General features: G+C 34.6%; 1 protein-coding gene across 1 annotated transcript in view; it reads right to left on the bottom strand.

The window, feature by feature from the left end:
* Window positions 1-3,846: 3,846 nt before the first annotated feature.
* mam (neurogenic protein mastermind) overlaps window positions 3,847-16,288 on the bottom strand; it is a 237,604-nt gene continuing 225,162 nt past the window's right edge. The window contains exons 5-9 of the mRNA XM_089632254.1: window positions 14,506-14,635; window positions 11,986-12,369; window positions 10,430-10,615; window positions 8,786-8,970; window positions 3,847-6,810 (exon numbers count right to left, since the gene is read on the bottom strand). Of these exons, the coding sequence (XP_089488380.1) occupies window positions 6,541-6,810; window positions 8,786-8,970; window positions 10,430-10,615; window positions 11,986-12,369; window positions 14,506-14,635 (1,155 nt within the window). The 3' untranslated portion in view covers window positions 3,847-6,540. The remainder of the gene's footprint in view (window positions 6,811-8,785; window positions 8,971-10,429; window positions 10,616-11,985; window positions 12,370-14,505; window positions 14,636-16,288) is intronic.

The raw sequence follows: 16,288 nt of genomic DNA, 5'->3' as shown, positions 1-16,288 counted from the left end.
AAAATGTTGATTCACTGATTTTTAAAATAATTTCAAAGGGATTGTTGTCTTGTATTCTACAAGCGAAATAAATAATTACTGAACTAGGTGAATCCTATAAAGTCACATCTGTTTTTTACCAATACATATTTAAAAAATTACATATTATGTGTCTTTTTGATTCATTAATCAATAAATAATGCATTTACCCTTCTTTCAATATCTCTATCAGCCTTTCCATTTCTCGTAAACATACTTCCCAAATACAGAAACTCGTCCACCTTCTCCAAGTATTCAACATTCACAACTATATTGTAGTTACCAGCACTTCATTGTGGACTGCTAGCTTCGCTTCTTTGGACTGCGTTCAGTCCTCCATTTGCATTTACCCTTCTTTCAATATCTCTATCAGCCTTTCCATTTCTCGTAAACATACTTCCCAAATACAGAAACTCTTCCACCTTCTCCAAGCACACTGTTTTGATACTCTCTCTTTCAAACACCATAACTTTAGACTTTAGAATTGAGTAAAGTCACTAAATATGTACAGCTCTCTTTGGACACCTGTACAAGACAACTGTATATTATGGTATAGTAAGCAAAATGATACCTCGTTTCATCGTCACTTGTGTCAGGTATTTTGTCACAATATGTGTACTTTAAATAATAAATGTTATTGGTGGCAACAAAGGTTTGGTGATTTCAGTAGCGACGTGTTTGTACTATCTTGATGAGTTGTTTGCGACGTGAATACACAACTTACATATCGGATACTAGCGTAGCCTTGTGTATGAAGAGCCGACACCTCATCTTATTACAGTGGAACTCCATAATGTAGAGGTCGGAAAGGTTGTGGGTAAATTGTCAGGGAAAACAAAGAAAATGTATGATTGTGGAAACATTTTATTTCTATACTTGGCCTCAACCGTTTCATAAAGAATGAATATTTCAACTTCTTAATTTAATATAATATTGTACATTGCAATAATTGCAAAAGTAAAATTACGATAAAAGACAAAGGCTAATTGAACCCATATTCTTACAATTTAAAATGTCTAAGTTTACAACATTCTAACTGTGCAACTTTGTAAAAGTACATAATATTATTAACATTTTTCAAGGGTACCTACAAGTATATATTTTTAAGAATAAATATCTACAATAAATGCCAATTTTAAAGGAATACAAGAAAAGTTTAGTTGGTATGTGTCTACAATAAATACAGAGATAAATAATATTTAAAATTACTGAATTTATCAAATATATTTGTAAAGAATTTAAAAAATCCAATGAATAATGTAGTGTTGGTCCCCTCAACGCATCAAACAATACATACAAATAGGAAAACAACAGACTGTAAGTTATATTCTTAAATGATATGGCTCAGAAGATTCTGTGAACATTTATCACATGTTCCAACAAAAGAAGATATTATACAACTAAAAGGAATGAGATTATTCATCTAACATAGGAAATATTTGGATTACACCGAAACAATAAAAAATTTATTAAATTATTTTACCGATTGCAAATAGAAATTCTATACAAGACTATTTATGTATTAGGTCCTTCAATATTAATGCCTGAAACAACCATTTAAATGGTTTGTTTTTTTTAACCAAATGAAAATGTTGTGCCGCGATTTTCAAACAACTATTAATAATTTAATAGCATTTACTTAATACATGCGTGAATTAGCATGAACACATTTTGTGAATAGAATATTTTTAAAGTGGCTGACGAGAAACGATTTTCAAAATCCTACCTGGTGAGGTGAGTCAGTCTTTTGCTTTAGATAACGCGGCGTTAAATGAGTTGCATATAATATATGCACATACATATGAACTCCTGGAGGGTGGGTCGGGTATGTAAGCTACATGCAACAACTCATTTCATGCTGATTTAACCTGCCTTAGCTAAGGCACAAGATCCAGACTCCCTTCCCTCCCCCCATGATAATCAAGTTGTAGGACTATTTATAATTTAGTTTTTTCATTATTAAGTTCTGCTAGTTTCTTGGACTATTTTTTGGTATCATAGCCATTTGACTTTTCGAAGGCATTATCAAACAATGACTTGAACAAGTTAGACAACTTATTTATATTGCAACACATTTGTATACTGAGCTCACATAATTTTGGTGTTTTCCTGAAATCTATTGTGAAGTTGTTTCAATATCAGTTAGGTTGAACCAATGTTTATTGATATTCTTATAGTGAGAGGTGCTTTATCCTTAATAACTCTGTTTACCCCGATTTGCTTACTAAAGGTAACTTAACCTAAATTGTCATAATATAATGTATGCGCTACTTGTGTTCATTATTCCTAGCTATTTAATGTTAACAATGATTGGCTGTCATGCAGTGATTAAAAAAACAGGCAGAACTTAATAACTGAAATTTAAATAATTATTCAATATATTTTTAAAAATTAAAGAATTCTACAAATTAAACACAAATCCCATAAATAATTGTAAAGTCCTGTTTGGTATCACTAACATTAACTTACATTTATTTGATCCTTGAAACTGGGAATATTATGCCCATCAATGGTTTGTATTTGATTGAAACCAAAAAGTTTACTAAATATTTCACTACGCATATTATTCTAAAGTACATATTCAAAAATGAACTAACCAAAACATTAGTTTATAACAATAGCTTAGTGTATAGATGACTCTAAAATTGATTTACAATAGCGTACATTAGATTTGTCTCATTACATATATATTACACAAGCATTTTCAGTTTGATTAAATTTATTTATTTTACAGATCATTTTGTAATAATTTAGAATATTATACTTTTAGTTGCAAAGCTGCTATAACGTCTAACTCAGAGAGATTCTTTAAAAAACTTCAAGAGATTCTTGCATATTTTTTATCAATGTACAAAAATCTAAGCAAAAAAGAGTATATAGGGTGTATAAATAATTCACTATCTGAAACTTTAAATTTAGAAATATGAAAGGCAAACTTCATAAATATCTCTCGTAATACAACGCACATAATATTATTTATCATAAGACTTATTTTTTACATTTATTTTGTTTATTTATTGTGGTCGCCTAAACTGTAGTCATTTTTATCAAAGTTCAAGCATAACACAGAATCTTGTTTTAAAGGCTGCAGTAAACTTAATATGAGTATGTAATAATGTTGTTAAGGTTATTGTTGAACTGCTAATCTTATCATTTGCACTCTTGCATCTTGAACTAAAGGGGTTCCTTTTGAAGGATATCCATATGTAGTTTGTTTGTTTAACGACTCGTCCAGAATGGATAAATATTTAAATAATTCTGCATTTGTAATATGTAACTAGCATTATATAAGTGTTATGAAAATATAAGTGTTATATTTCATTTATGAAAAGTTTCGCACATCGTAACGAGTGCCATCTGGCGCCGTTTCAACACAGACAAAATATGTCAAATACGCGACGTAATTCCTACGATGAATGCGGGAAAATGGTGGACATAAAAATGATCGATGCGATCTATTTTTGTATGAAATGAATTCGGACTAGAAGAAATAAATGATACATCCGGGAAAACGATTATTCGAGGAACGATAGATAGAGGTTTCACTGTAGTTATCTTAGTGTACAACATAAAAATCTAGTTTATTATTCACAATAAAATGCTAGCGATATTTAGGTCAACTAGACTGGCAGTTTGGAGACGGAATACTAGCGAGTTCCTTCACGCTGTCGCTTTTATAAGTTAAAGCTTCTAGAACAATTTGGTTGCTATGTATAATTTGCCAAACAAAAAATGAAAAATAATAAAAGAACATCCAAGAATCTTGTTTGGAAAATATCGAAACTTCTGGAATTCCGTTCAAATGAAGTAGTGGCGTACCGCTACAAGTGTTTGGTTTGTACTGAAACACACCGAACCAACTTGACTTATAACAACTTGGAATGTTATAAATTATCCAACCAATTACAATACCATCCATTAGCCGACAAGAGAAAAACATTGATTTTTATAAAAGCGTCGACTTGATTCTTGAATTTGTACATTAGTACCCACTTGGTACCAAAATGTTTAACATTTTTCTGGTGATAATAATATTAGAGTTTTAACTCTCACCATCAGAGTAGGTAACTTTAAAGGCCCTGAAATGCCATATTGTGGTAAATTTGAACTATATTGCCCTAAAGGGAACAACCAAACAATTATATTATTACTATTATTTAACTGGTAAAATGCAATTCACTAAGATTCTTGTCATAATATAATGTACATCATTCAACAAGTTCATTTAATTCCATAATGTATAAAAATATACACATTAAAATTAAATCGTGTGTAACATTGTGTCAATAATAAAAGTGAACGATCTAAAAACATATTCTTTATTGAACCATTTGTAAATCAACATGCAATAATATTTTATATTATTTACAGAAAATATATTATCTACAAATGTTTAGATATACATATTTGTAGGACACATTACACGGATCAACTATTTACATAAAAAAAGCCTGGTGTTTACTGGCTTTGTCATAAGAATTTAATATTAACAGAAAATGAGTAGGTATCACAATTATAATATATTTTAGCATGAATTGCATATTCATAAAGAGTGGTAAGTTATTATTTAAATTAAGTGGAATGAGACAGATTTTCTACTGTGGAAGTCTTAGGGAAAACATTAAATAAGTTGAATCTTCAATACCTAAAGATCGATCTAAGCTAAAAATATAGCTAGAATATTAAATAAATAAATAAAATGTAACAACTAGGATACAAGTTTAATAATTGAAAGGAATATGTGCAACAAAACACTGGAGTTAAATTATCAACTCTATACATTTCCTAATTTTACATATTTTACTTTCACTAAATAACATATGAATTCATTCCTTTTCAGTTCATTCATTCCAAACACTTTTCCATGGCTCAAAAAATGAACAACAAAATAACAGTGGGAAAATTATTTACCAAATGATTATTCAATTAATGTTTTTATTATTTTTATTCAGACAATTTTTACGAAATTCTTCTGGAATGGATTTGTTATTAAAGTATTTTGGAAATAATTCAACTCCTTTCAGGAATTCAATTAAATCATGCAAGGTGGATGGGGTAATAGAGAAAATAGTTTTGAGTTTAATTTAGTCCATTGGGTAACTGGAGCCCATTATTTCATTTGTCTGGAACCAAAAAAGGTTCCAAGCCTTACTACTGTCAGATTTACTTAAGACACAAATAGAGAGATTTAATTATTATATTTTGTTACTAACGGATCTCTAATTTTTACATGATAATCTTCCTATCTGGATGTTGTTGTTTTCTGTTCTGATTCTACAGAACTCTGCTTCTAGATGATGAATTTACATAAACTATTTCATTTTCCTTCACACTTACTCAATATGGAGCAATTGAACCATAATAGTTTTTTACTCACAAAATCAAAACTACAAATATATCATCTTGTAAAATTGAACAGTATAATATGTATTGTGTAAATGTGAACAGAGAATGAAACATTTAAATGATTAATTTGTCATGATATCTTTGTTCATATGCCAGCATCAAAATGTGCACGGTTCATAGTATTGCATATTATTATGATTTAGAAGAACATTATTAAATTAAAACACACTTTGAGAGCGAACATTCCAAGAATAAAGTTTCTTTTCGATATTGACTTTATACAAACAGCAATCTGCCGCATTTCAGGAAGTGACGACCGTCTTAGGAAATGATTTTGGAAAGCAACCAGAATAATTGGTCCTCTACCAAGTGAAATGGAGTAAATTTCACCAACAAATAATAATGTATTTAGATTGCTCAAGAGAGCTTATCCAAGCCAAGCCACAAGTATAATATTCAACTTGCAACAAACAAAACATTGTATTTAGATTGCTCAAGAGAGCTTATCCAAGCAAAGTCACAAGTACAATATTCAACTTCAACAAATAAAACATTTTATTATTTGCAAAATGGAATATAAAAATGCATATTTTTGCTCTCCTATTGATCAGTTATGAAATATTAATGATAACTACATATTTGTAAAGAAAGACAAATGTTCTAAAAAGTTTTCAATTTTGAAGAAAGGTGGTGAAAATCGCTTTACGTGTTAAGTAACAAATTAATGTTAAAACTTTTTGATCTTAAATTGTAAAACTGGACTTGTAAAGAATTCTATCAACAAATCTGTTACTTCGCCTTAGCAAACTTTCTAATAGATGTATCCAAAACAATATTTTTCAGTGCTACTTATCCATTACTATAAATTCAAATATTCATAACAAATCATGATAAAACTGTGAAAAAAAGGAAACAATTTTGCAGAAATAGTATTTTATGTAAAATGTGTCAAAATACTTTAAAAATGTCATCAACAAAATAGGAGAGTAAAATTGGATTTTCTGACCAGTGAAATAAAACACACTTAAAATAATGAGACATCTGCTCATAAATTTCATTAGAAATTCTGTTGTATTCTGAATAAGATATAGCCATATAAAAATATTTATGAAAAAGTCATGTCACTTGCAAAATAACTCAAATTTGTAATTATGGCTGCACTTGGAAGAGCTCTTCCTACAAGATGTCCTGGAAGTTGAAAACGGGGTCGCTGTCCAGGGAGTTGAGCAGCTCCAGGTTGCTCGAGTCTCCGGGTTGGATGTTCTCCAGGAAGTCCAGGTTGAAGTCAGCGGGCTGGCCCGGGAAGGAGGACACGGGGTTGTGCAGCGAGGAGAAGTGGTTTACAGAGCCGGGGCCCTGGGAGGATGTCGGCATGCCCTGATTGCCCATGCCGTTGTTCTGATGCATGGACATACTCTGCGACTGCGACATGTGAATGTTTTGCATCTGAAAATGGGAGGACATTCAAATATAATAAATAAAATGCTTTCAAATACATATCTAATTGAAACCCTACTTTAAAAGTAACATAAGAGGAAGCTAAAATTATAAAACCAAGCAGATTGCAGATTCTTTTGTAATCATACACATTTTTTTGTGCAGACTCATGTCTGACTCGTTTATTATCTCTACCACTTGTCATGTTTTGTTTATCGTTCCTTACATACAAAGCAAAATCATAACATTACACAATTTTTCAGATAAAATTTATAAATAGAGATAAAAACCATATAACATGATATTTAAAAAAATACCAGAATTTTTTTACAAATGTCCTATATATAATTTTAAGGTACTTGGATAGACTGGAATTTTTACATAGTTTGAATTTTATATACAGTCAAACATGGTTATAACGACGACTGCAATAGCGAGTTCAGCCTTATCTTCACATAATTGTTACTGTTATAACGAGGTTGATTCACTGATATACCGAGCAAATAATTTTGTCAACACAATTTCTGAATACATGAATGGGTCTGAAAAAATAGTTGGGAAATATTAAAGAATTTCCTATCCCGTTAGGGACGGATTCATATTTTTATGTCACTACCTGTGTAAGATTGTCGGCTATGTGAACCATTGCTATCCATCGGGCACAATGTAAAATTGTCATAAAATCTGTGAAAGTCATGAGAAATTTGAGCTTCGCAAATTTGTTCCCTTTTTACGTCTTCTTTTGTATTACATCTCATCGTCAATTTTATTTTAAAAACAAATAAATATGTTTATGAAGTTACCTAGTCACGAGTACTTACAACCCTAAAGGGGGTAAATTTAGGACAGTGATGCACAACTTTTTCAGCAGAGGGGCCACTTTGCCTATTTTTCAAACACCAGAGGATTTTTTTTGCTTTGGGAGGGGGTTGAGAGCGAAATTCAAGATTAAAGATTTCTGTTGATTTTTTTGAATTTTGTGTTATGCAAACCGGTTCCTCCAATTTGGTTCCATTTAGGAAATGCAGCGTAATGAATTTAAGTCAGGGTTTTCAATAATTACACCAAATATTTAAATTTTTCTCTAAAGCCAAAGGGCCGTATGAAATGACATGCGGGCTGCAAGAATGGGGCTGCGGGTTGTCGAGTGTCACAAACCAGTGCATCACTGGTTTGTGACAAGTAACATTTTACAGCCAAAACAAAACAATCCGTCTATCTAATTATTTATGACAAGTGCGATTTTACAAGCGGTAAGTACAGCACGCACAACCGATTATAAGACAATTTAGTGATATTTTCTTGGAAGCCCTAAACTAGGTTATGCTAGTTATTATTTTGAAGAGGAAATTGAGATGCATGAAAGCGAAATTTTTAAAAAAACATTGATGATAAATTTGAGTAATAAAAGTATATTTTTTTAATAAGTAATACCTACTAGCATTTTGAAAATATACTGTACTTTTGCGAATATATTGATAGTAGAGACAGGAAGGTAGGTACATAGTGGTTTTAAAACCACTATGTGTATATAATGATTAACGGAGGAGAAAATTTAGTCGGTCCCCTAGTGCTCGTTATAACCAAGTTTGACTGTTTTTTTTTTTAACATCTTATAATAGCTATGGAACAATTTTTTTTCAAAATGCAGAACCATTAGGTATCGAATAGTTTTTATTGAGGATGTGATGTAAAAAACAACTCAGATATTGCACAAAACTCCCCCTTCGGAAAGGGAGGGTTACTACACTAGAGTGATGGAGATTTCCAGGTGTTCGGTTTTATATTAGGACTTTCAATTTAATTCAAATCATACCTCCAAAAAATAATATGGTAACTGCTTACTGCTATCACTCGAGTGGTTAAAGAAACATAATTGTTTTGTGTAATCGTATGGAGACGTTTCTCAGCACTTTTATTTTTACATTGGACAAGCAAATGAATATTGCAATATCAGTATAAGAATTGTGTGGCGTTTGTTTACCTGTCCTTGCATGGACATGGCTTGGTTCTGCTGGGTCATGAGGTGGGGTGGTATCTGGTGCGGGTGCTGCTGGGCGGCCAGCAACTGTTGCTGCTGTTGCTGGGATCGCAGCAATTGCTGCTGCTGCTGTTGCTGCAGTTGCTGCTGCTGCTGCATGCTAGTTCCGCCTCCCATGGGGAAGCCACCTGGAAAGGTTTTCATATGTTTAGAAAAAGGAAATAAATACTCTTAAATATAAATAAATGTTTAAACCCTCGGGGCCTTAGCAAATAATATAATGTCATCAAATATCCTCACTTGATTTTCAATTTAAAAAAGATTCGCTGTTTTTAATGTATTTCTAAATAAAATACTGTGTAATAGATCATTGTAGACATATACTATATACTTGTACAGCGTCCTTAAGGTGATTTTGCACAAAAACGGCGCTATACAAATCATCCAAATATTATTATTATCCAAATTGATAGACTTGCCAGAGCATTAAATCTCTGGGTATCACTTCGAAGAGCTGGAGGCAAAACCTGTGACCAAATTTTTAGCACCAGGAAGTTTGAATAAACTACAACATCAGTTGTGCGTAGACCGCCGAAGAGTGCATACTGAAATAACCAGACCCTGTGCAGAAAAGTCAACGGTTTGCAGATCTTTCCATTGTGGATTCTGCGCAGAATCTGAATGTAATTTTTAACCCAAACTGCCTGGCGTAGCGACGCTAAAGATGAGTGGGGTGGGTAAATTACAACACATTTGTATAAAGTTTGTAACAAAATATATCAATTTTGGGTAAAACAGTCAAGTTGTTTAAGCAGCCAGCATTTTGCATGCTATTATAAAAAGGACCAGTAATTTCTTAACCTTTAGAGGAATTGCGGCATCTTTGTGAGCACACATACAAAATAATTAATTTTTAGAGAAGCAGTGTGCTTTTTAAAATTGCACATTTTTGCCTAATATTGTACTAATACTGCCGTCTATTGGTCACTGCCAAAAATCTCAACATTTAAATAACATTTTTACCAACATTTTAGTCATTGTTTGTTTATGACAGTTGGATGTTAGACGAAAGCATTGCCATAAAAAACCTTTCTGAAAAAAATTTCTGTGCAACTACTAAATAAGGTAAGAATCTAATTTTCTATTCAAATGATTTGTTTATTTTGTGAAAAATATGGAAATACGTATCTTACTAACCGTGAGTAGAATGTGTTACTTCAAGCGTACCACATCTCCAATAGATAAATCTAGATCTATAGAAGTATGTATTACCCCGATATAAACCTCATACGCCGAAAGAAATACTTTTGGCAATGGCAGAAGATTTGCCAGTAAGAGCAAATGTTCGCATATGTGCAAACTGCAGTACCCATGTACTTGTAAAGTTGGATTATGTCTTTCAAAACTGCGAAACTGCTTCGACGACTTCCATAAAGTGTGCTGTTCTCTCTTTCTAACACTTTTTAAATCATATATCTCACCGTAATGCAAAATGAGATAGCATGACTTTCATGAATCTGTGTCAGTCTGGGAAAAATACCTCCTAAATAAACTACTTAACCCAATATAATATCTGCAGTCTTACCGGCGATACGCTTTTAATAAGGTTATCACAAAACAAAAAAAACTAAGCATGTTTGTAGGTACCTTGGTGGTGTTGGTGTGAGAATGCCGCCATGTTGGGGTGTCTGGCGAACTGTCCCTGGGCCGTCTGCTGGTGTTGCTGCATGGCAAGGTGGTGCCTCCAGTCCGGGGGTGCCTGGGGCCCCCCGGGGGTGGCGTACCTAGCCCCACCTCCGTAGACCACGCCACCTGCTCCGCGCATCATCGGACCTGCTAAATTATTAAGTAACAATTAGGAAAAATACAATTCTAATTCATGCCTGACGGGACTCCTCACAGTGAGACAGGCATAACAATGTTTAAAATAATATAAATACTACCAAGATAAATAAAGAATAAAGGTAAATATTTGGAAGTTGATTAGAGTGGTTTGATGTTTCAGATTCTGTTCCTGGCAAACTAGCATCAATTTTATGAAATGCTCCTGTACTGGGGAGAGGTTAATCTGTATTAGTAATTGTACACTCAGTATGATATGTTAACAAGAGAGAAAGCCTACATTAGTGCCAGTGCTCTTTATTAATTATTTGTTTATTGGGTGAATTGAATAACGAATGTGAACACACTAAGGCTATTATCTTAATCAGTACTACATTACAGAAAATTTACAGTTAACCCCTTAGCATCAGAGTGCTGATCTCTTAGGCCCATTGTCCACGTAACCGCACGTCATACGCACGCTTTCGTCAATTGACGATTCCAAGACGAATGCTTGCATTTTGCGTAGAAACAATGAAATCTGTGTCCACGAAGCGGCAACGTCGCGTCAGCCGCTCGTCATGCGTTCGTAATGCGGTGCGCGCGGCAACATGTTACTACACAACCAACTCGTCAGACGGACGCTTGCAGTATTTTGTCTTTGTATCAGTGGTCCAACAGTAGAGACTAAATTTTGGTACATATGTTTAGTCATTCGGTAAAATGATAGAAATACAGAATCATCTTCTGATAACTCTTTGGCAGCAACAAACAATCTACAATTTATATTTCTTTCGATGTATGGATGAATCCAGTACTTTCTTCGTCTGTTTCGTCGTCTTCTAATAAAATTGTATGCTATAATAACTTCATCATCATCACTTGAAATTTTCACAAAAAAAGACGTGCTTTCTCGATTCTAGTTGAAAGAAAACTGAGACGTTTTGTAACGTGACTGACTATTGCATGAAGCAGCGTGGACATAACAAATATGCAAAATACGCCTATCTTCATTTGTAGGTTACATGCATCCTACAAAAGACGACTGTGTGGACAATGGGCCTTAGTCTACGCATCCAGACTGTGCTACAAATGTGGTTTGATGACATAAAACAAAAAAACCCATGTAACATTCAGGATGGCGACTCATTACGTTATATGATGCAAGTGTTTTTTATAACACCATATCGCTCGCCATACAATCCCACACAGACCTGTCACACCTGACATATGATGTGTTACAAGTGACGATGACAATATTTGAATCAACCCCCCTGGGGTGAGGGAGAATGCACAAAAGAGTCAAAAGAGAAATGAATAGAAGTGACAGGAGATACAAAGAATCACAAACGATTAATTTGAACAACAAATTTGAAACTAACCTGAGGGGGGAATAGGCTGATTCATAGTTCGTCTGATTGGCTGCTGGAACCTGGCCTGCTGCTGTCCAAGCCCCGGCAGCGGTCCTTGCGACGCCTTGTATTCTGGAGGGGGCGGCCTCAAGTGCTGCTGCGCTCTCAACATCTGCTGCTGCTGCTGCTGCATCATCTTGGCGTGGTGCTCCCGCGTCATGCCCATGCCCATGGCCATGGCGTTGCCGTTTACGGACGTGGGCACGCCAGGGCCCATCGGCACCCCCTGCGGCCCCGTGTTAGGTGCCTGTTGTTGCTGCTGCTGTTGTTGCTGCTGTTGCTGACGCTGGCGCAGAGATTGCTGGGTGAAGTTGATAGTCTGTGACTGGGACACGGTGTACGAGTCACCGTTACCTGGAAGATTAAACGCTGGATTACAACACTGAGAGACCACAACATATTATTTCAAGTCACTTACTGATATTTTTGATTATTTTTAAACTTCATGAACAAATATTTGTGCTAATTCTTTTCGATAGGATCTTCTAGATCTGCAGTCTCAGAAGGGACTCCATATAATCGATGAAGAAAAAAAAGCAGAGTTTCTTTTCCTTTTTTCAATTGCTTTATTGTAGAACTCCCAATGATTTAGACTACAAACCGCCACTGTAAACTACAGAGCTCAGAGCTCATCAAAAAGTAAACCCCAAATGAGCCACATAACTACTCAATATGGATGGAAAACTCACTAAACGAGCTATTGGGACTATTAACATGACAGTTCCACCTCAGCAGACAAATGCCGTTGTCAGGAGTGGAATGCAACATTAAATCCAGGTACACGCGAACAACTTTAGTTGCGGGCAACAGTTGCGTCGCTGCATCAAAGTCCATTACTTATTTATTTATTTGTTTGTACACGCCCAATTAGGGCTTTTACATATGATACAATTATAATACATTTGATATAATCAGAGAGTAGAAGAGATAAAACAATTAAAAATGTACCGAGTATAAAAATATTAAGTTAAAAACAACAAACAGAGTAAACTATAGGATGCACATTTCTATAACTTTAGATACATTGAAAATTATAAACATTACAAAGCTCAAGATAGACATACAGATTTAATAACAATGTTTTTATAGGCTGACAGACATTCAGTACCGTTGGTGTTCATGTTATATTTATTCCCTGCACTGTGCAGTCGGTTCATTACTGAATTTAATTCTGCTTTGGTACCTGCAATGTTACAATGGTAAGGTACCTTCTGACGAACCGTTCTACTAGGCACATGAAAGTCAATCAGCCTAAGGAGTTCAGGGGAGTCAAACATGTTATTAACAATTTTATAAAGAAAAAAGAGATCAGAACATATTCTTCTTTCTTTTAAAGTGGCAAGGCCCATGACTTTCAATAGTGAGGTGTAGTTAATGTTTTCAATGGGAATACCTAATCTATAATTTATGTTTCGTAAAAATTTATGTTGGATTCGCTCGATAGATTTTTCATGAACATTGTAAAATGGATTCCAAATGGTTGAGTTAAATTCTAAATGGCTTCTGACAATGGATGAATACAATATTTTTAAAGTTTTTAAATTTTTGAAATCTTTTGATGTTCTTAATATGAAACCCAACATTTGCATCGCTTTAGTGGTTATATTGTTAATGTGGGAGATAAATGTTAATTTGGTGTCAAATATTATCCCCAGGTCTTTTATTTCGGGAACAGATACTAAGACTTGATTATTCATACAGTATGTGAAAATCAATGGGTTTTTCTTCCTATAAAATTTCATGACTTGACACTTTTTTACATTAAGGGTTAATTTATTTCGGATACACCATTCAGAAAAGCTAATGAGATTTGATTGTAATAATAAGCAGTCATTAATATTGTCAATAATTCGGTAAATTTTCATCAAAGAACATCAAAGTAAATACACGTTTAAATACATTTGTAACGTCATTTATAAATATGTTGAAAAGAATGGGTCCTAGATGTGATCCCTGGGGCACGCCGCTTGTAGCTTTAAAGGTGTAGGACAGTTGACCTTTAATGCAGACAGTAAGCTCTCGATTAAACAGATAATTCTTAAACCAGGATAGTACGTTACCGGTTATGCCAATTTTCATTACGGTATATGTACACGAATTTGATGAATTTTGAAATAGTCAACAACTGTCACCGCAACTAAGGTTGCTCGTGTGGGCCTGGACTAACTGTAGGAAATGCAAGAGGATGAAAATACACCAATTCATCAATGGTGCGAATGTCTTAGATACCTGGGAAGTCATGTTGTGGAACCAGCAGACATTGGTAAATATAAAATGACAACCCTGATGAACTTAATAAAGAACTGAATAAAGTTAAACACAGGAGAAAACACAACGGGCTTACGGCCTGAGTGCTTCCACCTTGGAACCACATATTGTAACTGCTTGTCAAATTTGGGTGGAACAAAATATGACAAATGTAATAATATTTTTTTAGGATTCTCCTTAGTTTATATTAGACCATTGGAGGGTGATTTAAAGGCTATTTACCTGAGTTCTGGTGGTGGTGATGAGGAGAGTTGCCCCCTTGCTGGCCGAAGTACATGCCCTGGTGGGCCGCCACCGACACGTGTCCGCTGCCCAGCTCCCCACTCAGCTGCATGTGCTGCCCAGCGGAAACCTAAAAACAAATAATTAACTTCATCAATAATTTGTCTCATTTATAAGCAAAACATAAGAATATATGTAAAAAAAAATATTATTTTCAAAATTAAAAATATTATAATTAACCCTGGATTATATTATATTAAATTGTTATATTTATTATAATCCCTTGCACAAACACATCCATAAAGAACTAAATTCTTCTTCTTCTTCTTCAATGGCGCTACAGCCCATTTCGAGCCTTGGCCTCCTTTAACATGAGCCTCCACCACCCTCTGTCCTCGGCCGTCGTCTTCCAATCTGCAACATGGAGTAGTCCTCTGGCATCTTTCCTGACATCGTCCTCCCATCTCAGCCTAGGTCTGCCCGCCTTTCGTTTGCCTCCCGGGTGTCCTGTTAGAACCTTCTTTGGTACACGTGTGCTTGGCATTCGGTGCACATGTCCGGCCCATCTTAGTCTTTGGAGCCGTAAATGAGTAGAGAGTCTTGGTAGATGTCATATAGCTCCTTATTGTGGCGGATTCTCCATGCCTCTCCCTCTCGCACCGCTCCTAAGATTCTTCGAAGTACCTTTCTTTCGAAGGTGTCCAGCCGTTCCGCAGACTTTGCTGTCAGTGTTCCCGCCTCACATCCATAGGCCAAGACCGTTCTAATAATTGTTTTATACAGGGTTACTTTGGTTTTCCTATGGACGTTTCGGGATTTGAACACTGGCAGCAACGCGAAGTAAGTGTTGTTAGCGGCTGTGATGCGCTTTCTTACTTCTACTGGGTCTTCGTTGTCCTGCGTTATGATGGAGCCCAGGTAGGCAAACTCTTCGACCACTTCAAAGTTATAGGAGTTTTTAAAATTAACTTTATCTTTTATTCTGCGGTGTGGGGTTCTGGTTTGCATCATGATTTTAGTTTTGTTCTCATTGATTTGCAAGCCCACCTCTCTTGCTGCAGTCTCCAAAGGGTCAAACACCTCTCTTACAGCCTGTAAGGATCTTCCGACAATTTTAAGGTCGTCTGCATATCCAACTATTTGATTGCTTTTGTAGCAAATGTTTGAGTCGGTAGCAATCATTGTCTTCCTCACGACGTACTCCAGAACAATATTGAAAAGAGTGGGAGCTAAGCCATCACCTTGTTTCAGCCCCTGGGAGACGTTAAAATCCTCCGTTGTTTCACCTCCTATCCTTACTCGACTCGAAGAACTAAATTAAGTACTGATTAAATGTTTTTTGTTTCACAACTGTTATTTGTTTGTTGGCGATCTGCAGTCATGCTCGGGAGCGTTGACAAATAACCGACAGTGTCGATAAAACCTTCATCGATGTGCTTGTCCTATGGACCCAGATATAATTATTTATTAGATTTATCATTAGATTAAATTAAATTTAAAAAAAAAACATTGTCGCAATTTTCAAAATATTATATTTTTCATAGTAATTAAATGCAATGATTTGATATGGGAAATTGATATTTATAAACTACGCCCCTGAGGTGATATCTCACAAAAGCGGCGCTATACAAATTGTCCAATAAATAAATATCCTTGAATATAGTCCAAATTTCTATTTGCTCAATCAAAATTTAATAGTCACTAATCAAAATCTGCTCCTAAGAAAATATACATACCTAAGTAATTAAAAAAAATGTTATTCGGTTTGATGAATTCCTTTATT

This window comes from Hesperophylax consimilis, chromosome 5 (genome assembly GCF_061612785.1).
Source record: "Hesperophylax consimilis isolate HC1 chromosome 5, BYU_Hcon_1.0, whole genome shotgun sequence".
In the NCBI taxonomy this organism is placed as follows: Eukaryota; Metazoa; Arthropoda; class Insecta; order Trichoptera; family Limnephilidae; genus Hesperophylax; species Hesperophylax consimilis.
Note: the sequence above shows the minus strand (reverse complement) of the source record. Positions and strands in the feature narration are given on the sequence as shown.